The following is a 26,094-nucleotide window of genomic DNA, read 5'->3' as shown; positions in this document are numbered from 1 at the left end:
CTGCTATGGTGCACAACACCTATCTCTTTTCTACAAGTGTTTTTTGATATGCATGAAAGCAAAAGACTCAATCTTCAAGGCCTGATAAGTAGAATATCTTGGAGTATTCCTTGCAATAAGTTGTCATTCTGTGTTCTGTAGGCCACATCTGCTGTAGCAGTCCTAAATCTAGGTTTGGGATATGAGCAATATTCCTTCGATGTGGTTTTTGAAAAGTACCATACTTCTGCCTCTCTCCTCACTGAAGTCAATAAAAGCAATGTTAGAACAACTCTTTGATTTAAAAATTGTGTCTTATCCAGTAGCAATCAACAGCTGGATACTCTGCAGTGTGGTGTAAAGAGGTATTTGGTGAAACAAGGCTAGTCTTTCTAACTTACACTGTTTCCAGCTTCCTAATTCTCCCTCTTTTTCCTGTAGGTTCACAACAGAAACCTGCTGTCCCTTGACTTTGATCGTGTGACAAGGACTGAGAAAATCTATGATGACCACCGCAAGTTCACGCTCCGCATCCTCTATGACCAGGCAGGGAGGCCCAGTCTCTGGTCACCCAGCAGCAGACTGAATGGGGTCAATGTCACCTATTCCCCAGGAGGACACATTGCAGGGATTCAGAGGGGCACGATGTCAGAAAGGATGGAGTATGATCAGTCTGGCCGAATTACATCCAGAATCTTTGCTGATGGTAAATCATGGAGCTACACCTACTTGGAGAAGGTAAGAATGGTCTTACCACTCAGAGATGGTACATTTGAGGCACATGGGTTTTCTCCTTTGACATCAGTACAGCTGCACTCCTTCACCTCAGCTAATTGCTGGTCCTTATGGTCCAGTCCTCCTCTTCTGTCCCACTAAGGTGCACAAAGTGGCTTTCATGCCAGACCACCACAGAGCAGTTGAAAATTGTCTGAGAAGTCTTTTTCCTAGTCATGCTGAGAGCATGTGAACTGTGAGGCTTTGACACGTGATTTTTTAAGCACAATCTTGCTTTATTGCCTTGACTTCAATATAAAATATGCTCAGATAAAGTCAGCAGAGTGAACAGTAGGAATTTCCAGTAGGATTTTTCATGTTAAAACAACATAAAGAGTCTGACATCCTGCGTTCTTCAAGTGGTCCATCTCTACTTACAAAAATACATAATAATTAATAACTGAGGCATTAATTCAGCCATACTTGTAGCACATTTTGCAGTGTCTCCTGGGCCTTCACTCTGTAGATTAGCATAGAACTTATATTTTCTAACTATTACCATTCAGCATTACACTGCCCAATTACCCACCGATCCATATATTATATACCTGGGACTGGAATTTTTTATTCCTGGTTTTTGAATAGCACCTATCCCTAAAACAGTTTAAGGAAACTGTAGTTGTACCATATCTTTTTAAAAGGAAAAAGTATTGACTTATCCCTTGTGTTATACAATCTATGTGGATTGTTTGTTATATGCAAAAAAAAACCCAAAAAAAACCAAAATCCCAGAACAAATAAGTATGCAGGAAGAAGTATGGAGGAAGAGGATAATAGAAGATGGGTTGACACAATGAATTAATTCATCACTGGAAGGTGTTGGAGGATACTTTTTCAAGCATAGTTTAAGTAGCTCTACCAATTTTATTTGGTTATCTTTCAAAGGCTATTAGCACAGGGAATTTGGTAAGACAGCTATAGGGTAGTGATTTGAAAAACTTAACATTCTGACCTTGGACCTTTCTCACTGCTTAAACAGCTTCTTCCACTGACCCACTCCTATTTGAGGATACTTGATGTGCCGTGCGCAGCTCCTTACCTTTCACTGTTGAATTCTTTGGGCACAGAGATTTGTCCTACTTGCTCTGCTCTTTGGATTGAGGAATCTTACAGGTTTTGTGAGAGTATAATTTTGCTGGATAAACAGGGATATAATCTATACTTTTCTTCTTTCCATCCAGTCCATGGTGCTGCTCCTTCATAGCCAGAGACAGTACATCTTTGAGTTTGACAAGAATGATCGGTTGTCCTCAGTGACCATGCCCAACGTTGCTCGTCAGACTTTGGAAACTATTCGTTCCATTGGTTACTACAGGAACATCTACCGGCCGCCAGAAGGCAATGCCTCAGTAATTCAGGACTTCACAGAGGATGAGCAGCTCCTCCACACTTTGTACTTGGGCACAGGGAGACGTGTCATCTACAAGTATGGGAAGCTGTCCAAGTTAGCCGAGATGCTCTACGACACCACAAAGATCAGTTTCACGTACGACGAAACTGCGGGCATGCTGAAGACAATAAACTTGCAGAATGAAGGGTTCACCTGCACAATCAGGTACAGACAGATAGGGCCCCTCATTGACCGACAGATTTTCCGCTTCACGGAGGAGGGCATGGTGAATGCACGCTTTGACTACAACTATGACAACAGCTTCCGGGTGACCAGCATGCAAGCGGTCATCAACGAGACACCTTTGCCCATTGATCTCTACAGGTACGATGATGTGTCAGGCAAAACTGAGCAATTCGGTAAATTTGGGGTCATCTACTACGATATCAACCAGATTATCACCACTGCTGTCATGACCCACACTAAACATTTTGATGCCTATGGCAGGATGAAGGAGGTCCAGTATGAGATATTCCGGTCTCTCATGTACTGGATGACTGTGCAGTATGACAACATGGGGAGAGTGGTTAAGAAAGAGCTGAAGGTTGGCCCTTACGCAAACACAACTCGTTACTCATATGAATATGATGCTGATGGCCAGTTGCAGACTGTGTCTATCAATGACAAACCTCTCTGGCGTTACAGCTATGACCTAAATGGAAACCTCCATCTGTTGAGTCCGGGGAATAGTGCCCGCCTTACACCACTCAGGTATGACCTCAGGGACAGGATTACTAGACTGGGGGATGTGCAGTACAAAATGGATGAAGATGGCTTCCTGAAGCAAAGGGGCAATGATATTTTTGAGTACAATTCAGCTGGCTTGCTCATCAAAGCCTACAATAAAGCAAGTGGGTGGAGTGTGAAGTACCGCTATGATGGCCTAGGAAGGAGAGTCTCCAGCAAAACCAGCCATGGCCATCACTTGCAGTTCTTCTACGCAGATCTGACCAACCCAACCAAGGTCACCCACTTGTACAACCACTCGAGCTCTGAGATCACCTCCCTGTACTATGACCTCCAAGGCCACCTCTTTGCAATGGAGCTCAGCAGCGGCGATGAATTCTACATAGCCTGCGATAACATTGGCACGCCTTTGGCTGTCTTCAGTGGGACTGGCTTAATGATCAAGCAGATACTGTACACAGCATATGGGGAGATCTATATGGACACTAATCCCAACTTCCAGATCATCATTGGCTACCATGGAGGACTATATGACCCTCTCACTAAGCTTATCCACATGGGGCGGAGAGACTACGATGTGCTAGCGGGTCGCTGGACAAGTCCGGACCATGATATGTGGAAGCATCTGAGTAGCAATAACATAATGCCTTTCAACCTGTATATGTTCAAAAACAACAACCCCATTAGCAATTCTCAGGATATCAAATGTTACATGACAGGTAAGACATTTAAATTAATAAACATTTTCACAAGCTTGCTGTCAGCAAATAGGTGTCACAGTCTAATGCCAGATGGAAGTAAGCCCCACACAACAGCTGCTAGGTCACTCCCCCAGGTGGAATGGGGAACTGAAAAAGTGAGAAAACTCATAGACAGAGACTGAGATAAAGACAGTTTAATAGGAAAAGCAAAAGCTGCTTGTGCAAGAAAAGCAAAGCCAGGAATTCATTCTCTATTTCCCATCAGCAGGCAGCCATTCCCAGGACTGCAGGGCTCCATCCCACAAAACCGTGGCTTGGGAAGGCAAACAACAATACTCCAAACGTCCTCTCCTTCCTTCTTCCTCCCCAGCTTTACGTGACATCATATGGTCTGGGATATCCTTTGGGTCAGTCAGGGTCAGCTGTCTGGCTGTGTCCCCTCCCAGCTCCTTGTGCACCCCCAGCCTCCTCGCTGGTGGGGTGGGGTGAGGAGCAGATTAGGCCTTGGCTCTGTGTGTGAACTGCTCAGCAGTAGCAAAACCATCCCTGTGTTACCGACACTTTCCAGAACAAATCCAACACACAGCCCTGCACCAGCTACTATAAAGAAATTTATCCTCACCAAAAGCACTACAATAGGTAATTCCTCTCTCAGTGTCCTGATCACCATGAGGTTTTCCATTCTTTAATTAATTGACATAAGTTTTAGATTGCCAGTTGGACCCCCATGTAAGGGGGCATATTTAATTCATTAGCATAGATGGAGATTGTAATTCCCAAACCTGTTTCCTTTCTCTTCTTAAGTGTTTGTTCTTTTCCTTTTGCTTACAGTTTTTTGTCCCCTCAGATATCTGAAGTTTAGCTGCCAATTAATGTCCTGATAACCTTTCTCTTTGTAAGGGGGCAGCTCTGTTTACACAGTTTTGCCTAGAGATTTATTTGCAACTAAACAAATGGCATACAGAATTGTTTTAGCAGAATGGCAAAGCAATTCAAACCTTTCATTACAGTCAGTCATTTCAGAGTGTCTGCATGACTACTACACTACTAGCTATGTAGCTCAAAGTTAATCACCCTTGCAGAATCAACAGTGTCTACAAAAAGTCAAGAAAATAAGGTGCTTTAGACTTAGAGGACAGATTTTGGGGCACACCTACCCTAAAGCTTGACACAATCTCTGAACTGCTTCCCCTGAAACTTTGTAAAATTGCTGTAATATGAGCTCTGGGGTATTTTTACAGAAAATCCTTTTGTATGTTAAATGGCCTTCCTATATACATCGAATCATAGAATTATTTAGTTTGGAAAAGACCCTAATATTATAAAGTCCAGCTATTAACCCAGCACTACCACAACCACCACTAAACAGCGTCCATGAGTGCTTCAACTACTAAACAGTGTCCCTAAGTGCTTCAACTACATGTCTTTTAAATTCTTCTGGGATGGTGTCTCCACCACTGCCCTGGGCAGCCTGCAGCCTCTTCCAGCACGTGATAACCCATTTTGTGAAGAAATTTTTCCTAAAATCCAATCTAAACCTGCCCTGGTGCAACTTGAAATTTTTTCCTCTTGTCCTACTGCTTGTTACCTGGGAGAACAGAGCAGCCCCCACCGTATACTGCAACCTTGTTTCAGGCAGTTGTGGAGAGCCTTAAGGTCCCCCCTGAGCCTCCTTTTCTCCAGGCTAAACACCCCCAGCTCCCTCAGCTGTTCCTCATCAGACTTGTGCTCCAGACCTTTCACCAGCTCCATTGCCCTTCCCTGGACACACTCCAGCGCCTCAATGTCTTTCTTGTAGTAAGGAGCCCGGAACTGAACAGGATTCAAGGTGTGCCCTCACCAGTGCCCTGTACAGGGGGACAGTCAATGCCCTGGTCCTGCTGGCTGCACTATTGCTGATACTGCCCAGGATGACCCTGGCCTTCTTGGCCACCTGATCACACTTGCATGTTTGTCCCCTGCCTGTACTGAGATGGCAACCTGAAGAACCTCACTAGCAAATTGTCCCTCTACCATTGGTGTGCTGCCCCCAGGTTTATCTCCATCGAGCTTTGTTTTATCTCCTTTCTCTAGTCTCAAGCCTAGTTTCATACTGTGTGCAACAGTGGAAGCAAGGAGGAGAGTTTGAGAAGTTTTGAGAGGACTTTTTGGTGGGACTCTTTTCTAGATACTTCCCATTGAAAAGCCAAATGCCACAATCACATATCAAATGTGCATACTTCTTAAGGAGATAGAATTAATTTTTAAGTGCTCCTGCTGCATCTATCACAGCCTTCCTATATTCAACAATAATTGCATTCCCCTGAATTACGAGATCTGCTTAACAGCAAATAAATGTTACAAAGTAAAAATCTTGGGTATTCTATCCTGCTTGTTTTTCTAGACATTAGGATTTGTGCTTTCAGGTTCTTCTGCAGTAATCATAAGGATTAGATCATGGGGTTTTTTCATGAAAAGTTGTTATGTCCAGAGCTGAGAAGATGATGCCACGAGGGAAGTAAAATATGTCAAAAGATGCAGGCTAAGATCCTGTGTGTTGCTCTCACTCTGATAATAAAGGCTGGGAGGGAATACCTCAAGAGAACTTTTCCTATCAGAAAATGTCTATTTGCCCAAACTGAATTTGTTTATGGGGGAGGGTTGAGCTTGAGAGATTTCTCATGAGAAGTATAAACAGCTCTCAAAATTGTCAAAATCACAAATTCCAGAATGTCCTTAAAGAAAAATGTATTTTGGATTTTCAGCCTTTTCAAGTTAAGTATAAACTAATGATTGAAAACTGGAAAAGAAAAATAAGGAGTCAAAACCAACATGGAGTTTAATTCAGAAGTTAATTGAAAATTTTTGGTTTGAACAGATCTAGTTTTTGAACTGTTGCTTTGTGACATATTAACAGATTTTTGTTTTCCTGCTCAAGTTAAGAAAGGAGAAAATATATTTTTTCTAGCCCTGTTTTAGAACAGGTGCACAGCTTCCCACACAGCTGACAATAAAATCAAGATGTCAAAACCTGATACAGTAATATTTTATATGCAGCAAATAATTTTTTCCATGGCCTTATAAGTTCTATTTTTAGTTTTTCAAGAATACAGAGCCCAAATATATTTTTCAAGTTTTTCCTCCCCCAGTGCATTTAAGAAGCAGGACATGCTCTGGGATGAGTGCTGTGACACATGGCTGCTGCCCCAGCACTTTTTGCTCAGGCTTTCAGGCACCTTGTGGACAGGACCCATGCTAAGACTGTCCTTGTCATCACAACCAAATCTGCCCAGATCTGGACACAGGGAACCCTCTCTGTCCCTGCATTTCCACACTGGGACCTGTTTGTCCTTAGGAGAACTCAGTGCCCAGGATATGGGTGACCAGCACATGCTTTGGTCCACAGTGATGAGGTCTCTGAGTTTAAAGAAATTGAAGGTATGTGGAAGGGAGAGCAGGAGAAGCAGGTATTTATATTTTGAGAGGCCCATTGTTAAACATGAATATTTTAGTGATTGTACACTTCATGGCACAGAGCTTTGCTGCCAGCTTCAGCAATCCTGATGGATTGAACTGACATTTCCATTACATGTGTCTGCATTAAGCACTCTTTTTCTTTGCCCTCAGATGAATTTACTGTGAAATGTGTTGGCAGGGTTACTGTAGCTGAAAAAACCTCTGTGATGTGAAATGTACTTTTCTGTCAAAAAAGTTGTCAGTGCCTCCTGGCAAATTAGTATTTTCCCCTCTGTTTTCTCAGCTCCACACCTTCCTCCAGTGGTTTCAGGTTGTTTATTTTGGTGGGTTTTTTTGTTCTGGGTATTCCACCACCTCTCCCAAAAAAGAGCAAACTCCTGTTGCAAATGTTTTGGAAGTCAGTTTTCTGAGAAGTATAAAAAAACCCCCTATATTGGATATTTCCAGACATGTTACATGTTTTTCAACAGTTCAGCATCCATGCTCTGGATTCTATCTAGCATTTTTGAAGTGCTTGGGAAATGATTCCTGCACCACTGCTGACCTTCACTGTTTTACTTTGTTCTCCTAACCACCTGGTCCACAATATGTACATCAAAGCTCTTCATTTGAGATAAGAAGGATTTGGAGGCAGGCTGTCTTAGCACTAGGCAACAAAATAATCAAATGAGCCTTTTCATTTCTCTCATACCCCCCCAACCTCTCTGTTTCAAAGACACTCCAAAAACAATCTGTACATTGAGTGAACAGAAGTGTTTTTATTACAGAAATCCTCCCTCTTCCACATGGATTGTCGCAAGGGCTTTTTGGACATCTGCCCATTCGCAACATTTTGGCCTGTAGGAAAACAAGCAACAGATAGTGTGTTTGTTTGGCTCCTGATTCTCCAGTCATCTGGAACGGCGTTATTTGCCACTTGCATCCATAATTTCTTTTCCAACCAGTTCTTCAAAACATTCATTTAGGCTCATGGGAGTAGAGAAAAAAATATTCAAACATGCGTATTTGATTATTTAATTTTTTTTCTGTCTTCAGATGATTTCAACAACACTTATTGAGTTTAGCAAAATGATAGTCAAGCCTTTGCACTTCCAGCGTGAAGCAGAGCAGTCACCAACAAAATTCCAGTTACATCCAGACACTTAAGACTCCTGGGAGCTAATATTATTTAAACTGCACCTTCATACCTTTTTTTGTCTTGCAGTTGCTATTGTGTGCCAGATGCACACCATATTGCTCAGGGACTGTAGCAGGTGTGTCCTCTGGAGCTAAGTAAAGGCAAACAAGGTGTGCTCATCAAATGCTCTGAAGTTAAGGGGAAAAGTGATGCTAATCCCAAGCAGATCTAGGAGTTCCCAACTTCATAATTTTTCCTCCAGCAGATTAACTTTCACCTGCTATTCCTAATGGCTGTGCAATCTAAAATCAAGGAAAACTTTGTAATCTACTTGCAAATAAATGCAGGAATGGTCTCCCAAATGGCTGGTTTTCCATCACGTTCCCTTTAATGCCAGCGGTCCCTCTTCTGTATAAGACAGTAATTTATCTCTGGTAGCCACCAGTTTTCTCACCATCCATGGACTTCTTTTAAGGTGTTTATAAAAAGTACCCAAGCAAAATATCTCTTGTGTCTGTACACTTATTTTCACTATAACGTACCTTGCAGGTAGTATGAAGTCTAATTGTAAATATCACTGTAAAAGATGATGTGACTTTACACTGGTTTAATACTCAAACTACAGCTTCTTATGAAAGATGCCAGGAAACTCTGGACTGAGGTGGAAATCCATGGAAAAAGCAGTGGATGTGTCCAGAACCTCTTCTGTGAGCACCGGCTAAATGCCTGAGCTGTCCATCCTGGATGTCCTGGCATTCTGGCACGTAGCTCTACATTTAGTCTTCAGTCTACAGGCCCTTTGAGAGTCCCCAGGGAGAGAAGTATTGGGGCTGAGGTGTTTCGAGCTGACTGTAGGACTGGATAACACTTCCCAATTGGCTGGAGCATCTCAGCCTCCAAGTGTGTTGCTGTTGCTGTACTTCTGCACACCTTCAAACAGTGCTTGGTTTCTGCTGATGAAGGGCAGACATGAAGTTGGCTTTGATTTGGGCCATTTGCTCACTGCCAGCGTTTCTGTTTCAGAGCTGGGAAAGCGCAGAATTTGTCTCTGGCTGGAGGTGGAAAGGCCAGATTTTGGCACACAGCTCATTGTAGGACCATTAAGATTTCTGCTCTTCGTGCAAAACAGAAGCTCATCATTTTGTCCAGACTGCTACAGTGCCAGCCACTGTGGGGTCCTCCTCTGGGCCTTCTCCTGGCCAATCCTGCTTGAGAGATCAGATAATCTTATTTATGTTTCTCTTCCCTTTCAGATGTCAACAGCTGGCTGCTCACCTTTGGGTTCCAGCTGCACAATGTCATCCCCGGCTACCCCAAGCCAGACATGGATGCAATGGAGCCATCCTATGAGCTAATCCACACACAGATGAAAACCCAAGAATGGGACAATAGCAAGGTGATCCACGTAACTCCATTACTATATCTCATGCCCTTATCAGCAAACTATCCATTTGCCATGTTGGTTGAAAAAGCTCTACCAGCGTGTTGTGAAATGAAGAGCGAGTCAAACCCCATTCCAGTATTGAAATCTGACCAAATAATCACATACTAAGTTCCCTACTGCCATGGTGCTTTTTCCTGTGATATTTTCTGGTGGTTGCTAAGAGAAGTGGTGTGTTACTGTTTCTTTCTCCCAAAAGAGGCCCCATTATCACATATTGCAGGCTAAATTCAAGGCCTTGCACTCAGGATTTTTAGAAGTTAAAAAAAAGCGAATCTTGATACAGAATTGGTTTATAAAGTTTGGGCGCTTTTTTTTTGTTCTAGAAACCTATTCATTCTGGTTTAAAATGTCTCAAACAAGAAGTCACACTACTTGTATAGGAAACTCTTTTGTATTGCAGAGAGTCTTTCCAGAAAGAATTTTTTGATGATATTAAACTTTCATTTTACCTGATCATGTTTAATCCCATGTAACTGTGTCCTGCTTTTAAAAACAGGTTTGTTTCCCAAGGCATTTTGGTAGATGCTGGTGCAAAATTCAGTGATAAAATTGGCAAGAAAAAGGCTTTTGCAGCCCAATCATTTCCCCATCTTCCTGTTGAGACTTACTCAGCTGAAAGACAGAGGCAGCACTGTTAAAAGTTAGAACACAGGGTCAGGATTTGAGAGCACTAGGTTAAGTCCCAGCCTTACTGCTTATCAGTGTATGACCTTGAAAGTCACTTGCCTCTCAGGATTCTCTTCCATTTCATAGCCTGATTGTATTCTGGGGTGGCTTTCATCTGTTTAGTCTGAATCCTCTTAAGTCTGAACTCCCACTTGCTGTTGCTGAGTGTTCAAACGTTGCAAGAGCAGTGAGGCACCAATGTGCTTGGGGAGATCAGGACATCCTCTCCACATTTCTGCTAATAATATGTTAACAGTAGGCAATGGAATTGATTCTATCTGCCCTCCTAGCTTCTCTACCTATGGCTTCACTGAAATCTTCATGACCTTCAGGCGATTCTTGAGGTATACATCTTAAACCAGGAGGTCACATTTCTTGAACTACAAAAGGTATCACTCAAAGGTACAAACAAATTACTGTAGATTGATAGTAGTCATGTGTCAGTCCATCATTGGTACTCAGCCTCACAGCCATGCTGAAGACAAGTTAAAAAGTACCAGCTTCAACTTCAACAAGAAATTTATATGAAGTGTCACTTAATAATATTGGGGGAACTAAAAAAATTACCATGGCTGGGTTGATACTTGAAAACTATTACAGTGCAGTAACTCAGTTTTTGTTTGGAGCTCAGAGACTCCCTTTTTTTTTTCTTATTTCCTTGGATTAAACAATAAAATGCTAATAGAAGGGTTTTTTCCTAATGATTGAGAGCGTCAGGATTTTTCCTCCTCTCTGCTGGGACACAGTCTTCCTGGGCAAAGCTGTACAGGAGTAGGCAGACAGGAAAGACTCAACCAGAGACTGCACAGAAGACCATCTCTGTGTTGTTATGTGCATAACTCTCACAGAACCACCACAGAAATTATTATTGTTGGTAGTATTTTATTATTATTTTATTATTACATCATTATGTGTATTATAGTGTGTAATATATATATAACTTTTTAATGTGTATTATAGTATCATTATTTGACTTATTGAATAGCCAGGTAACTTGAGTGACAGATTGAGGTGATGACTGACCCTTGTTCATACAGGTGGATGAGCTGGAAAAAAAATCAAGGAGAACCCTCCCTTCTGTCCACCCATTTTAGGTGAATCTGCTTGAATGAGCAATAAGAAGAAAAGGAAATCTCCATGTCCCTCACAGGTTTTTAAAGCCCAAAGCTGCAGTGAGGGCTATGCAGGGCCCTGCTCATTAAAAGAGGGCTTTATACAGCTGTCATGCTTCCAGATGAGTCCCTTTGAATTCAGATGTTGAAAGTGGAATTTAACCATTGCAGGCAGTTTCATATTCTTCCCCTGTTATGACAGCAACAAAACATGAGCATTTTTATTTCAGTCTACAGTTGCAGGATCGTGCTGTGATAGCAAGTGGTTCTTAAATGCTGTAAAGCAGGATTCCCTTGCTTTCTGTCACACCCAGCATATTGTAGGCACATATTTGCATATACCATATTTATTCACATATAATAAATGAATGCATGATCCATTTTCTCCTACACCTATCCATGCATTCAACACTGATGTTTCCATGAAGTTCTGTTCACTCCCAACCCTTCCAGGTGTCAATACACACTCCCAGACACAGTCCCGTCTTCCTTGTCACTGGTTGTCTCTGTATTTACTGGTGAAGCATGTGGAAGAAAATAGAAACTTTTGAAAATTTCACATAGGAAATGACAAAATTAAACCAAGGTAAATGAAAGCACAGGAAACATTTTCAGTTAATAAGACTGATCAAACTGTAAAATGGTATTGCAGAGCACACAGAGTAAGCTCTAGATCTTTTGTCATTTAAAAGTAGCCTGGACAAGGCATTGATCACTGAATGATGTACCACAACTTTCTCATCTCCATGTCTCCTGATCCCTAGTTTCTCTGGGTCACATACCTCCTTGTGATAGACAGAAGTATATTTAAGCTACTCCACTGTCTTTGTTGATAAAAGTTGGCCCAGCAGATTGAGTCTGTTCTTTTATCAGAGAGGAACAACTAACAGGAGCACAATTACAAAGCAACTAACACCCATAAATGGCTGCTTCATCTTGGAGTGCATAACCAGAGGGCCCTAGCATCTTCTTCCAAAACATTTTTGGTGCTTGCCTTGCCGGTCTGGAAGACTGGAGAGATAATTCTGACTTTGAGCATCCGCCACCTCAAAAACAGCCAGCATGTCATAAGCCTTGCACTAACCCCCTAAAGCTCTGAAGTGACATTTAAAATCCAATACTTCATTGTGCAGCACTTCCCCCCCTCCTCCCCACGACTGTGAGGCTGTCACTAAATTGTTTGTTGAACAAGTTCAGTGTTATTGGCCACTGGGGGACTCTGGGTGACCTCTGGCATATTGTGGAACTGCTGCACCTGAATCCAATTTCTCTTCTGGCTTTTTGTTGTTTTTTTTTTTTTCCTTCCTTTTTTGTCTTGTTGAGCTGTCAGGTAATGTTGGAGCCAGAACAACTCTATTTTCAGGGAGGGGTGTTTTGGAGTCAGCACTTGTATCATTATCTACATCCTATTATAACTACCATTCTCTCCATCCCATGGGCACTGTCTCCAGGAATGGGTCCTGTTTTCTGTAGTGCCTGTTACAGGCTTTGTTGGAGAAGTAGTTTTTGGCATCCCCTCTGGAGCAGCATTTTGGAGGCAAGGGCTGCTCTGGAATGCTGAGCCAGAAAGTGAGCTATAGGGCTGTGCTTTCTGGCAGAGCTTCTTCCAAGGACAATCTGTTTGAGGGACTGGCTCTGCCAGTGTTCATCATTCAGGGAAGGCATCCTAACATTGCAGTTGCTTCGGCCTGGGCTTGAACTGTCAGGCTGCCCACACATCTGTCCATCAGCTCCCAGTTATGTTTTATAAATGCAGTGGTCAGTTTTCAAAGGATCCAGTGCAGGGAAAGGAGTCTCAAAAACATTAAGCTCTTGAGGCTTTATGAAGATAGATGAGAAATCTATAAAGTGATGAGCAGGAGGAGGAGGCAAATCCTATTACTTCCCCACACTTGAAATCTGCTTAATGAACTCAACCTTGTTATCCCCCAACAGTCATGTACAGTGGTGGGGTGGAGGAGAAACCTGTCCTCTAAGCCCCTGAGTGAGTTAGTGCTCCTGTTTGGCTCATTCCCAGCCAGGCAGCATCCAGAGCACTGGCCTTGCTGGCCCATGGTTCACCTCTGCTGCCCCACACATCACCTCTCAGACAACCCAAGAGCAGTGCAGCTGTACTGGTAGGCACATCCAAACAGAGACTTGTGTCCAGGTGATGGCCACATGGAATATAGGGAGGAGGCTGATGGCTGAACAATGGCTTTGTTAACAGAGAGCAACAGGGTAAATAAAACGGGGGCTTAAAAAAAAGAGGGAGAGCAACTTTTTACTCTGGCAAATAGGGAGAGGTCAAAGGGGAACAGTTTTTAATGAAAACAGTTGAGGTATAGATTAGATGTTAGGAAGAAATTCTGTAGCCAGGGAGCAGTGAGGCACTGGCACAGGTTGCCCAGACAGGGTATGGATACCCCCATCCCTGGGATTGTTCAAGGCCGGGTTGGATGGGGCTTTGGGCAGCCTGGTCTAGTGGGGGCATCCTGGGCCATGGTGGGGGTGTTAAAAGAAGACCATCTTTTAGGTCCCTTGCAGACCAAGCCTTTCTGTGATAAATAGGAAGGAGTTAAAAATGAATCATATATCAGAGAAATCATAACTTCCAACCTTTTGGAAAAAGTAGCTTTCTGCATTGTAAGCCATATGGTGGTAAGAGAAACACCTATCTGTCTATAATGGCACAAGAAAGATAGAAAGAAACTTGGAAACATGTTCACGTATTTCACATCTTGGATCCTTGATGGGAAATTAAAGCTTTCAGTCTCACACTGGAAGGCGATATTTAAAAACAACAGATGATAGGATCTGGCGATGGTATTTGAAATCCTCAAGAGGTGCTGGCAAAATGCAGGAGGCTATTCAGAGATCCCGGTAATGTGCCACTCTCCTGAGCTTTGTGCAGCAGAGAACAAATGATGAAGGTCGTTCTCTTTTCTCGAAAGGGTTGTTACTAGATAAAGTGAAATGTCACCTAAGGACATCTGATTAAAAAAGACTGTGAGGAAAAACAAACCCAGCATATTTGTCACTCACATCGAGCAACAAATATTGAAATAAAATAGTGATGAATTCCCTTCTTTCTTCTGTAAAACTGGTTTACAGATGCCTTGGTTTACAGTTGGTAAAAGCAGCAGCAATTTTTAGAGAATAGCACATGCCATTGCAGCTTTGGATGGAAATTTTCTGTTTCTTTTCCTTGCCAGTTCATTGAAATGAATTCTAAGTTTGAACAGAAATGGTAATTTCAAAGTCAGGGATACACTGCTTCTTTGAACTACGTAGAATCTGTTTGCCTCCACCCTCTTTATATTCACAGCACAGCATACACTCTGGCTGTGCTCTGGTTTGCTTGAATTTGTTGGTTGATGTTTTCTTTCCATTGGATGTGTTTGCTTTTCCTTTTAACAGAATGTTGTTCCCAAATGCACTCTTTTATTAAAGAAATGCACTCAAAAAGTCATTTCAAAGTCATCCTGGGCTTGTTTTCAAGGTAACAGAGATGTATTTAGTTATTGAAATAGTTGATAGCTAATAGTTAAATTTGAGCAGCCTGGTGTAGTGGAATTTGTCCGAACCTGTGGAAGAAGGTTTGGAATTAGATGATCTTTAAGGTTCCTTCCAGCCCAGACCAGTCTGTGATTCTAAGTGGTGGTGAATATTCAGCGTTACAGCTTTGCACATCTGATTTCCTGCTTCCCTATGTGACAAAAAAGGTGGGGAGAACCCAGAAGTAACAAGTCCTCAATAGAAAAGTCTTTTTTGATTATGCTCTTGTTCTTGATTAAGACACCTGAAGGTAGGTCTCTGCATGTGAATTTTGATATTATGGTGGTGTCCAGATCCACTGGTTTGTCGGGGCAACCTAATTTGGAGACATTCATAGAGAATCTTTACCTAATAATTTGCTCATAATCAAAAACATACTAGAGTTCCTGCAGCTCATCAGGAATAAGTTGATGAAAGCAAAATTGAAGGGGAGCAGGGGCAATTTCTGATAGGAATTATTCATCCGTGCCCAGTAGTGCCTGACCTCCCCAAGCTCCCTTCCCCAAGGTGATAATCAGTAGATGGTGCAATTAATTCCAGGGACTCTGCATCAGTCACCTGCTGGTAAACAAGGTGATGTATATATAGATGGTGATACATAAGTGATCACAGGACATAGCAGTGTAGCCAGAAGACCTGATTTACATCCTTGAGTGAGCAGTGATTTGGTTTGAGCGCTGAGAGATGCCTTTTCCCATCACTGGTAAATGTTACTGAGGCAAGTTGGAAAGGCAGCACGACATACAAAGTGGTTAAGGGACCACCTAGAGTCAACCCCTATGAGATACACCTGAGAAGAACTCTCCATTTAAAGTTCTTTGAAGAGAAAGTTAACTAATTACCAAGGCTGTGCAGTGTGCACTTGTTTAGAACAGTAAGTGTTTCGTGGAGCCTAGAAGCCTAATTGTTCCATGTCCATCATCACTGACATCTACATTAATTACGTCCATTTTTTGCATAATTAGAGCACTTGTGCAATTGGCAGAGAAGCTGGGCTAGGCTCCCTATCAGTTTGTTAATTATATTGCTCTCTAGGGGATGTGTGAGATGCCCCACAGGCAGAATGGAGAAAACCAGAAAGAGCTCCTTTTCCGTAGGAAACTGGTTCCTGCTCCACCTGCTATGCTGTCAATCAAAAAGGGAAATGGAGATGATATATCAGCCTGCTCAGCACTTTGAACAAAAGTAATTTCTGGAAATTTTAATGTTCTACAACCTAAAATGTGCTTTTGAAATTGTATTCCTCTATTCCCTTGTAGTTTTTTTCTTTTAACAGTCAAATCTGCTCATAACTTCTGAGTAAGTTGCAATGCTCAATCCCTTTTTTTTTTTTTTTTTTTAATTAATGCTTTATGACTCTTCCCTGGAAATAAATGGCCACCATGGAAATGAGGGTTTATTTCACTTCCCTTGTCATGTTACAAGTCTTGTGTGAGAGGTCCACACTGAAATGCCTGCATCATCTGAATTGTCTTCTTGCTCCCCGGATGTGAATCTCCTGTTCATGGACAGTTTAAGGAAATATCCTTCAAGGGTGTTTAATTTCCTCAAAATAATTGGGATGGAGTAAACTTTGTAGCCTATTTTTAATACTGGGTGTCATTATATTATTGAACTGAGCTGTTGGCTGTGCCAGGAGAGTTTTGTCATAGAATCGTCTTGCTTTTGTGAAATTTGAGCAAATGATTGTTCATGAGCAGGAGTCTGTAAGTCAGCACTGCCATGAATTGATGGGAGCATTTCCAGAACATTTTGCAGTAATGATGAGCTGCTGACTCACTGTGTGCTTGCTGCATTATACCCTAACAGCAAAAGTGACTTTGTATTGCACCAGACTGCAAATGATCTGGGCTGTTGTCTCTTGGTTTTGCTTCAATATAAGCTAAAACTTGAGCATCGGGTGTGGTTGGCCTTAACTCAGGGAGCCTAGCAAATTGTAGAGGGTTTTCAGGAAATAAGTTTTGGATTTAATGCCTTCCTTGAGTTTTGAACAACCTGCTTTGGCTAGGCTGAAATGGAATACGGAGAGGTTATGGCCACTCTGAGGGTCATACAGGTCATGCAGGGCCTTTGAAGGCAGCACAAGGAGTTACAATGTGGAGTTAAAATAGAAGAAACTTCTACAAATACTTTCATGCTTCACTGAAAGTCTGAAAGCATTTCATAGAGCATCATGGCCACAAGACAAATTGTTTCTTATATGCAGAAGAACACTGAAACACAACCTAATTATGCATCCAAACACAACGCCCACACCACCAAGGCAAAAAAATCATTTTCTACCTTTACATCCTTCAATCTGTGAGATTAAATACAGTTCAGTTTGCAGAAACAATGATCATTAAGAGGGGAGAGACATTACATGTCTCTTCCATGAAAAGGAATTAAAATTTTGAAAAAATGTGGTAAGGGGGAAAAAATAATGGAGCTCTTTATTACATGTTTCCAGTATGTTCTCCTGCTCTCCAGCATCCAAATAATGCTTTTGAGTCATCGGGTTTCTCTTTTTAATATGTCGTTCTCTTCTTTCTCTCCCTGCTCAGTCCATTTTGGGGGTCCAGTGTGAAGTGCAGAAGCAGCTGAAGGCTTTTGTCACCCTGGAGCGCTTCGAACAAATCTACAGCTCCAGCATCGCTGGGTGCCAGCACATCAAGAAGAACAAGAACTTTGCTTCCGGAGGCTCCATCTTTGGCAAAGGCGTCAAGTTCGCCATGAAGGACGGGCGCGTGGCCACTGACATCATCAGCGTGGCCAATGAGGACGGACGGAGGATCGCAGCCATCCTGAACAACGCCCACTACCTGGAGAACTTGCACTTCACCATCGACGGGGTGGACACACACTATTTCATTAAGCAGGGGCCGTCGGAGGGCGACCTATCCATCCTGGGCCTCAGCGGCGGGCGGAGGACCCTGGAGAATGGCGTGAATGTGACAGTGTCCCAGATCAACACAGTGCTGAGTGGGAGGACTAGACGATACACGGACATCCAGCTCCAGTACGGTGCACTGTGTCTAAACACGCGCTACGGGACCACCTTGGACGAGGAGAAGGCACGCGTCCTGGAGCTGGCCCGACAGCGCGCCGTCACCCAAGCTTGGTCCCGGGAACAGCAGAGACTGCGGGATGGGGAGGAGGGTATTCGCTCGTGGACAGAAGGGGAGAAGCAACAAGTGCTAAACACGGGCCGGGTACAGGGCTACGATGGCTATTTTGTGATCTCAGTGGAGCAGTACCCCGAACTCTCAGACAGCGCCAACAACATCCACTTCATGAGACAGAGCGAAATGGGCAGAAGGTGACAGAGAGGGTCAGTGCGGTGACTTCTTGCCAAAGACAGCTACTCTTTTGTGGCCACTTACCTGACTGTGTTGTACTCAATCCTTTTTCTAAACTGAACAAGGTGGGGGGGAGGAAAATAGAAAGAGAAGGAATAATAACGGTTGCACTGTAACTCATGCAACATACTTTTTTCCCGCTTTAATTTGGCCTTCATGCATTTTTTGCAATGAACAGAAGGTATATTTTGCCGTAGTGTGACACAGTGAAATTTACTGTCTCTTGTCCTTTTTTTTTTGTATGTTTGTTTTGGGGTTTTTTGTTTCTTTTCCCCCCTCTTTGTGAGGAATTTGAAGTGGGGAGTCGTCAACATACGTCCTTAGGTGTAAGTGCGAAATGGATGTCTGTGCTAACTTGTGTCATCCTAACCCTTTCTGATTTGGGGCAGGGGCATAGCCTTCCACCTGGAACAGGGGGAGCCCATGGCATGCCAGAGAGCTCTTCCCAGAAAGAAAGGAGATGGAGGACAACGCTGATTCTGATACTCTGAAAGTGACCGTCCAAATCATGTGCCTCAAAAGGGACCTTACAAGTAGTTTTCATGTTTCACTTGGGACATAAAGTGTTTCTTTGGGGGCTGAGCAGAAGTAGATTATAGAGGCAAAGGAGCTGATTCTATTACCTTGCAAGATGATTCTCTTCCTTCCTGAACAGGAATAAAAAAAGAAAAAAAATCAGTCTTTTTTCATTATGAGAGTAGATACTTTTTGGGGTTTTTTGTGTGTGCGCAAATACTGGTTTTAGTTAAATAACCTAGCAAAAGCCAAGAAAAGGGACTCCTGCTCTATTGAGAAAAGCTAAAATAAATCCTCTCTCATACGTGGAGCTGTTCTATAGGTGGATTTAATGCACCCATGTTGTACATTTGCTAATGGCATAACTTCATTAAATGTATAGTGTTTCAGTACATGAGGCTACGTGTTTAACAGTCCACTGTGCTGTATCTGATAAAACCAGTTAATTTTTAGGAAGCTGATTTGAATTTAAAAGTAGTTATAGTATCCCAGTGACATACCACTGAAAATTAGAGCCAAACCCTGCTTTTCCTGATTCTGGAGCTTGTATTTATTGGCAGGGAAATGCAGTTTGGAGTAGCATGCTGGCAAGTCGTTTATGACTATGGCAGATAAATGTCTCCTGGGGACTTTGGCAGCAGGGATTTTAAAATGTTTAATAAGTAGCAACAGCTTGTGCGTGGTGGGACAAGAAGGAGAATATTGAAATCAACCCTCTCACTGTTTCTTACATGAGCTCAAATTTAATGGAGAGCCCACTTGACTGTTAGCAGTGACGAGGGGGAGGTTGAATGGAAATGCCCACTACAGAGAGGACCAAGTGCTTTAATAAGAAACTGCTGACAAAGTTGCTCAGCATGCTAATGTAATTTTTATTCACATAACTCTGTGCTCTGGTATTTGCGAGAGTCCTTGAAATTCAAGGGAGCAAGGAGATGAGCTCAGCATCCTCTTCCCCGCCTGAAACAGTCCTGTGCTGTTCCTGCAGGCAGAAGTATTACTCCACCTCTCAATGGAGCTCTGGCTGGAGGTGGCCAACCCTGGTCCTAGACAGGTGTCTCTATCACACTGATGCCTGCATGTGTCCTGACTATAAGAGCTCTCTTGTGTCTCTCTGGGAACAGCTCAGTCCTGATTTTTTTTTTTTTTTTTTTATTCCATCCACTTTGGCTTTTCCCAGTTCTGCAGAGAGATAACCCGAGACGTGCAAGTCCATGCCAAGGCTGTTTCGTTACTTGGAGTCCTACAATGCACCTGTGTACTCAGAGGCAGCTCTTCTGCACTCATGCCACCACCACTGCCATCCTCCAGCACAGACTGACACCCCTCTGCAGGATCTCAACCCCAGATACAGCAGGGGCGTGTGTTGGCCATGCAATCCTCGAGCAGCGAAACATTGGCAGCCCCGGTGCTCTCACGGTTTCTCCGTAGAAGCCGGCTGCCAGCTCCGTCTGCCTTGCCTGTCTGTTCCCGGGTACTTGCCAGGAGGAAGGTGATGGGATGGAAATTCCCCTAACAGACTGTTCCTCCTCCAGTTCCGAATCCCTAATACCTTTGGCTGCATGGCCATGACCAACGTTATGGTTTGATTTTCTGCTCTTCTCTCCTGCTTGCAGCAAGGGTGATGATGCTGGTGCTGTGTCCCAGCACTGTGCTCTGAACCACCCCTTGCAGCCCACAAGCTTTATTACTTTGGCAGGAGTGAACCACAGGCAGCTGGAAAGTTTATCCAGTTCTGGCAGAGCCAGGTGGGAGAAGACGTGTTGGCCAGACCTGCTCCAGGCTTTTACAAGGGACCAGTTGCTTTGGCAGCTGCCTGCCAGGGCTGGTTAAAAGGCCATGGTATTGCCACCTGTATGGCTGGTATGAAGTGCTTGGCAAGCCTGGGTTGCCCTGAGGATGCACAGGTGGGGGTCAGGGGCAGCATTAGCCAAACCAGCAGTAACCACCTACTCAAAGGAAGCAGCACCTCCTTGCCAGTGCTGTCCAGCTCCCTGCTTCCCCCTCTCCAAGTCACACCAGGGAAAAATCCCTCTTAAAACCTCAAACTTGTGATGGCTGTGAGTGTCTCAAACAGCATTAAAGGAACAAAAAGAGACCTGCAGGAGGCAGGGTCAAAAGACCCACAGAGCAGAGAGAGCTCAGTGTGCTTCCCATTTGCACTGCCCCATTCCAAGCAGCTCCGATGAAAAGTGGTGCTTCTGTATCCATCTGCGTCCATGTGTTACAATGCTAAGAGGTGCAGTGCAAGAATAAATGGGCCATTTTTCCACGGAGTCAAGAAAAGAGATTCAAGTGTAAAATATTCCTACTGGAACCCTGCCAGCCTGAGATGGCACCTCTACAGCCTTACACAGACTCTTCAGGTTATTACATGAGCTAATGACTTTGAGGAGTTCACCCATTTTTCAAGAGTCTCCCAGTCCCTCCATGTTTGTCCAGCATACGCAGAGCCAGGAGCCCAGAGCTCTGTGCCATGGCCAAGGCAAGACCCTTGTGTTGCATTTTTCTGCATCCTCAAGCAGCATTGGGATGTGACTGCACCTGTCTGCCTGCCAGGTCCATGACAGTCTTCTCCTGGGCGAGCACCCAGTATGGAAACTATGGACATTGTGTCAAAAAAGGGGAAAAAATTTATATGTAAAAGTATATATATGTATATGTTGCTCCTTTCTATCAAAACAAAAATTTAAAAGGGATGGCTGTCTAAAACTGGGGACAAACCTGTCCAAAGACAGCAACTACAATTCCTGAGTCCTCAGCCTCTGTGAAAGCTTTCCACCTCACCTAGATGGCAAAACAATATTTTCAGTGCTGAAGCACTAAATTTACCCATTCATTAGTGAAAAATGATTTTTCTACAGGATCCCAAGTGCATTTCCACTTTCCTGATGGCCCTGTAGCTCCTTCCCAGCCTCTTTGTTGTCCCTTTTGCCTCCCCATGGGACCATTCTGGTTGCCTGACCCTTCTTGCTTTGCTTGTGTGCAGGCATGAAGTAATTTATTGCTTCCATAAGAGTGGAAGGTCTTAGTGCTGTGGGATTTGCACTCAACTCCCTATCATAGGATCAGAGACTGGTTTGGGTTGGAAAGAACCCTAAAGATCATCCAGTTTCAACCCCCTGCTATGGGCAGCAACACCTTTCACTAGACCAGGTTGCTCAAAACCCCATCCAAGCTGGCCTTGAACCCTTCCAGGGATGAAATATGCAGTTTCTCTGGGCAACCTGTGCCAGTGACTCACCAGCCTCAGAGGAAAGAATTTCTTCCCAATACCTAATCTATTCTCTGTTTGAAGCCATGCCGCATTGTCCTGTCACTCCATGCCCTTGTCAAAGTCCCTCTCCAGCTCTCCTAGAGCCCCTTAGACACTGGAAGGGTCTCTAGGTGCTTCCTGGAGTCTTCTCCAGGCTGAGCAACCCCAACTCTCTCAACCTGTCTCTATAACAGAGGTGCTGCAGCCCTCTGAGCATCTTGGCGGCCTACTCCAGACTTGCTCCAACAGCTCAACATCTTTCTTGTGTTGGGAGCCCCAGAGCTGGATGCAGCACTCCAGGTGGGATCTGGTTAGGGCAGAGCAGGAGGCAGAAGCTTCTCCCTCGCCCTGCTGCCCACACTGCTGGTGATGCAGCCCAGGACATGTTTGACTTTCTGAGCTGTGAGTGCTACTGATGTGTCATGTTGAACTTCTCACCCAACAACATCCCCAGGTTTTTCTCCCTAGGTATGCACTCCATCCATTCTCTGCCCAGCCTGTATTTGTGCTTGGGATTGCCCCTGCTTAACTTCATGAGGTTCACACAGGCCCACCACTCAGGCTTGTTAAGGTCCCTCTGGATGGCATCCCTTCCCTCCAGCATGCCAACAATTGCTCTAGGTGCTGTTTCAAAGGCACATTGAAAGGCGTGGCAGACCATCTCCTGGGAAAAATGTCACTATGCTTTAAGTCTCACATGCTTTAAGGTTTGATTTTGAGAAGTCATTTTTGTTCTTGACTCCCAAAAAGAGGACTCACCAAAAGGAGTTCCCCATCAAAATACAAAGGTGTAACTTCACTTACATTCAACTCTGGTCTTGTCTCCTGTCCAAAGAGAGGTGAGAAGGATCCTGACCAAATCTCACAGCTCAGAGGAGAAAATCCAGTCCTTTGGAGCACAGGCTGCATCTCTCAATGAGAGCAATAAGGAGCAACAGATCAAGTCTTCAGTAGCTGGAGCTGGTACTGAAACATGCTCCATTTGAAGGGACAACAGTGATGGGACTTACTTGGTGTCGTATCCAAACATAAGCAGTGCCATGAGGACTCTGCAGCTGAAAAACATCCTGTGAACCCAGCCCAGGGGGAGAGGAGCAAGACTAATTAGGCATCACGAGAAATGCCGCATTTGTTTCCTCTGAGATCTTTATTTTATTTTATTTTTTTCCCTTTCAACTGGAGATTGGCACTTGGAAAAATCATTAAGCAGCAGTGACCGGAGGGAGTCACGCAGCTCATCATATCTTTGTCATCACAGCTATTGATCAGAGCCACAGTGAAAATGGGCCAACAATGCTAAACAACACCGGGCGAGAGCTGATGAGATGAAGGTCATTAAGAGCCCTGTGCTTGATTCAGGTTGAGAAGACACAGATGACTGGGAGCAGTCCCTGAGACACCATTTGGCTGTAACTTAGGAGCAGTGAGGGATTTCTGTAATATATCTGTAGTTGCTTTATTGAGCGTAGGGACCGGCATGAAATTCTGCTCAGTCTATTATACAGACAGTGTAACCAGAATAAATCAAAATTGTTTAAAAAAAAATAAAAAATCTAATAAAGTACTTTTTCAGCTGTGACTTGTAAGTGTCACCGTGATGGATGGCAGCGCAATCCATTATGCAAAGACAAGGCTCTTAACATGAAATTTTAGAATTCAATTTTACGATTTACAGAGAGGGCCCCCCTCATATTTACGGCACAGCAGTCTGTTTTGATTCAATCTCGGCATAATTGAAACCAGGGCCAGGGATCATGGTTAGTCCTGTGGCTGCTTTTTAAAAGGGGAGGAGAAATGACTGCCTGTAACATTAATAATGGAGCTAGGGAGATCGCTTTGCTTGTTAAATCTTACTCACTTTATCTCCTCGCCCTGGTGGCGCTGCCAGACCTGGTGAATATGAACACTGTGCCTCCATGCCAGGGATGCATTTGATGGGATAAAATCTGCTGCTATGTGGCCAGCAGCATCCTCCATCCCACGGTGAGCATGGCCTGGGGCATTTTTGCTCCTGTTGCTACAGTCCTCCACAGGACAAGCTAGTTTTTCAGTACCTCTTTTTATTATAATCACTCATTTTATTATGATCACTAAATAGTCCCCCGTTACACCAAAGAATTTTCATGAGTTTTGTAAAAATAAAAAAATAACCCAAAGCCTTCTTGTGTTTGCTTTTTTTTTTACTTTTTTGTTTGTTTGTTTGTTTTGGCTTGGTTTTTTTTCATCTCTTGAATATATTTAAATAAAATTACTTGAGACTGTAGAGCAAACTTCAAACAGACACCTCAGGGGCACGGAGGGCCCTGTCCAGGACCCCCCTTCTCGCTCCTGGATGAAGGGCCATTGCATGTCCTGGGGGGCATTTCCTGTGGCAGTTTTCCATCCTCTGCCATCCCAATCAAAAACAATCCAGCCCACCCTACGGAAATCTTCTGTGTTTCTTTCATACTCTCCTTTAATTACCATAAAAGTTTGTGTTCCTGACCAAGTGTTACATAGCTCAGCTGTTAACTCCCATTCCAGAGGTCAGTGCTTTCTGGGGAGCATAGAAAACGACAAATGAAAATTAACTAAAAAATATATACATATATATATAATTTTTTTTCCTTAGAGATGGAAACTGTTCAAGCAAACACTAAAACTTTCAAAAAAGAAAAATAAAGTGTTTGGACAGTTCATAGATATTGTTGAAATAACCAATCAAAGAATCACACTTTTCTATTAAAAAGTAAAATGTTTATTTTGTGAGAGGACTTCTAATGCAGCTCCGGCCGAGAAGAGGACTTTGTATCAAAGCTGCATCTGTAAGCCCAGCACTGAAGACTCTTGTCATTACCGTGTGTAATAATTTTCCTGAAGTCTGGAACTAATTTTTTGAGAAATTTTTTTTTCTCGATACTTTGTGTTTCTAATACTGTATTCTTGACTGTGTAAATACAACCAGGCTGTAAATAAGTGCAGATGTAGATACCTTCTAGAAAAAAAAGAAAAGCAAACAGACAGAAATGACCATGTGTAGCCTTCAGTGACAAATAAAAGAATATTTTGTGTTTAAATAGTGTTTTCTTTTTTTTCTGTGACAATGTTGGATTTCTTCACCCTAGCTGTTTGGTCCTTACATGGGAGAAGCACATGGCAAAAGAGTTGACCAAAATGTCCTCCCACTCCTCAAATATACACTTAAAGGTGCATTTTCCACCTGTACATAGGGTGTGGGATTGCAGGTGTCCCAAGGCTTTGCCAATCCAGGAGGCGATGCTTGGGATTCAGAGCCTCTCTCTCTACTGCAGGAGCCCCCATTCCAGCAGAAAGATAAGCTAACTGAGAAACTATACTGTGAACTCAAAAAGATGCCTAACAAATCAAGATAGCATTAGATTTAGCGATACATCCAGCAGAAACCTGTGCATCTGATCCTTATTCACACAGAGGGGGAAGAGAAGCTCCTGCAGCACATTCCACGATGACTCAGGGAAACCCTCTTGTGATTCTTGATACTGCCTGGCCCAGCCCCACTGGCAGCTTGCTCTGATGCTTCAGGAAAAAATCCAGAATAACTTCAGGAAACAGGGGCCAAAAACATGCGTGTTCGGAAAACCTGTGTTCAGGGAAGTATCCTTGTGTGGTCCTTGGGGACAACCTAATGGGAAAATGGAGCATAGGACTGAGCAGGGATCACTGGAGGAGGAGCGGGGAGTTGCTATCCAGCTTTACTGCCTGGGCATTGTTCTGCTCTCCAAAACCAGATGAAATTGGGTCTTTTAGAATAAAGCCCAGTTCTGTGTGAAATCTCTCTCCTCTGGAGGTAGATGGCTGTGATAAGGGAAATAAACCGCATGTCTCTTTCTCCCCTGACACCAGGCAGAGCCACAGGAATCAGGAGAGGCCTCTTTGTATGCACATCTTAAGCAAGGCGAGGGCAGTCCTGCTGCTGGTGGATATTGATGCCTGCAAGGTTTCCCTAAGGTTTCTACCCATACTTGGCCATTCCTTGTGGGATGTTATCTTCTCCACCAATGTGTGTTTTCTTTCAGGGGCCTTCATTTTCTAACCACCAGATGTGGTGCAGCTCCTCGAGCCATCCTGCAAAGCAAACATCCCTTTGATACCAACCAAGTTCC

General features: G+C 43.5%; 1 protein-coding gene across 3 annotated transcripts in view; it reads left to right on the top strand.

The window, feature by feature from the left end:
- The window catches only part of TENM4 (teneurin transmembrane protein 4), a 600,039-nt gene extending 575,010 nt beyond the window's left edge, over positions 1 to 25,029 (top strand). For all 3 annotated transcript variants that reach the window (XM_059838450.1, XM_059838449.1, XM_059838451.1), the window contains 4 exons: positions 421 to 717; positions 1,935 to 3,549; positions 9,358 to 9,500; positions 17,407 to 25,029. In XM_059838450.1, coding sequence (XP_059694433.1) covers positions 421 to 717; positions 1,935 to 3,549; positions 9,358 to 9,500; positions 17,407 to 18,165 — 2,814 coding nt within the window. In that variant the 3' untranslated portion in view covers positions 18,166 to 25,029. The remainder of the gene's footprint in view (positions 1 to 420; positions 718 to 1,934; positions 3,550 to 9,357; positions 9,501 to 17,406) is intronic.
- Positions 25,030 to 26,094: the final 1,065 nt, after the last annotated feature.

Source organism: Haemorhous mexicanus, chromosome 2 (genome assembly GCF_027477595.1).
Source record: "Haemorhous mexicanus isolate bHaeMex1 chromosome 2, bHaeMex1.pri, whole genome shotgun sequence".
In the NCBI taxonomy this organism is placed as follows: domain Eukaryota; kingdom Metazoa; phylum Chordata; class Aves; order Passeriformes; family Fringillidae; genus Haemorhous; species Haemorhous mexicanus.
The sequence above is the reverse complement of the archived record's forward strand: the minus strand, read 5'-3'. Positions and strand labels throughout refer to the sequence as shown.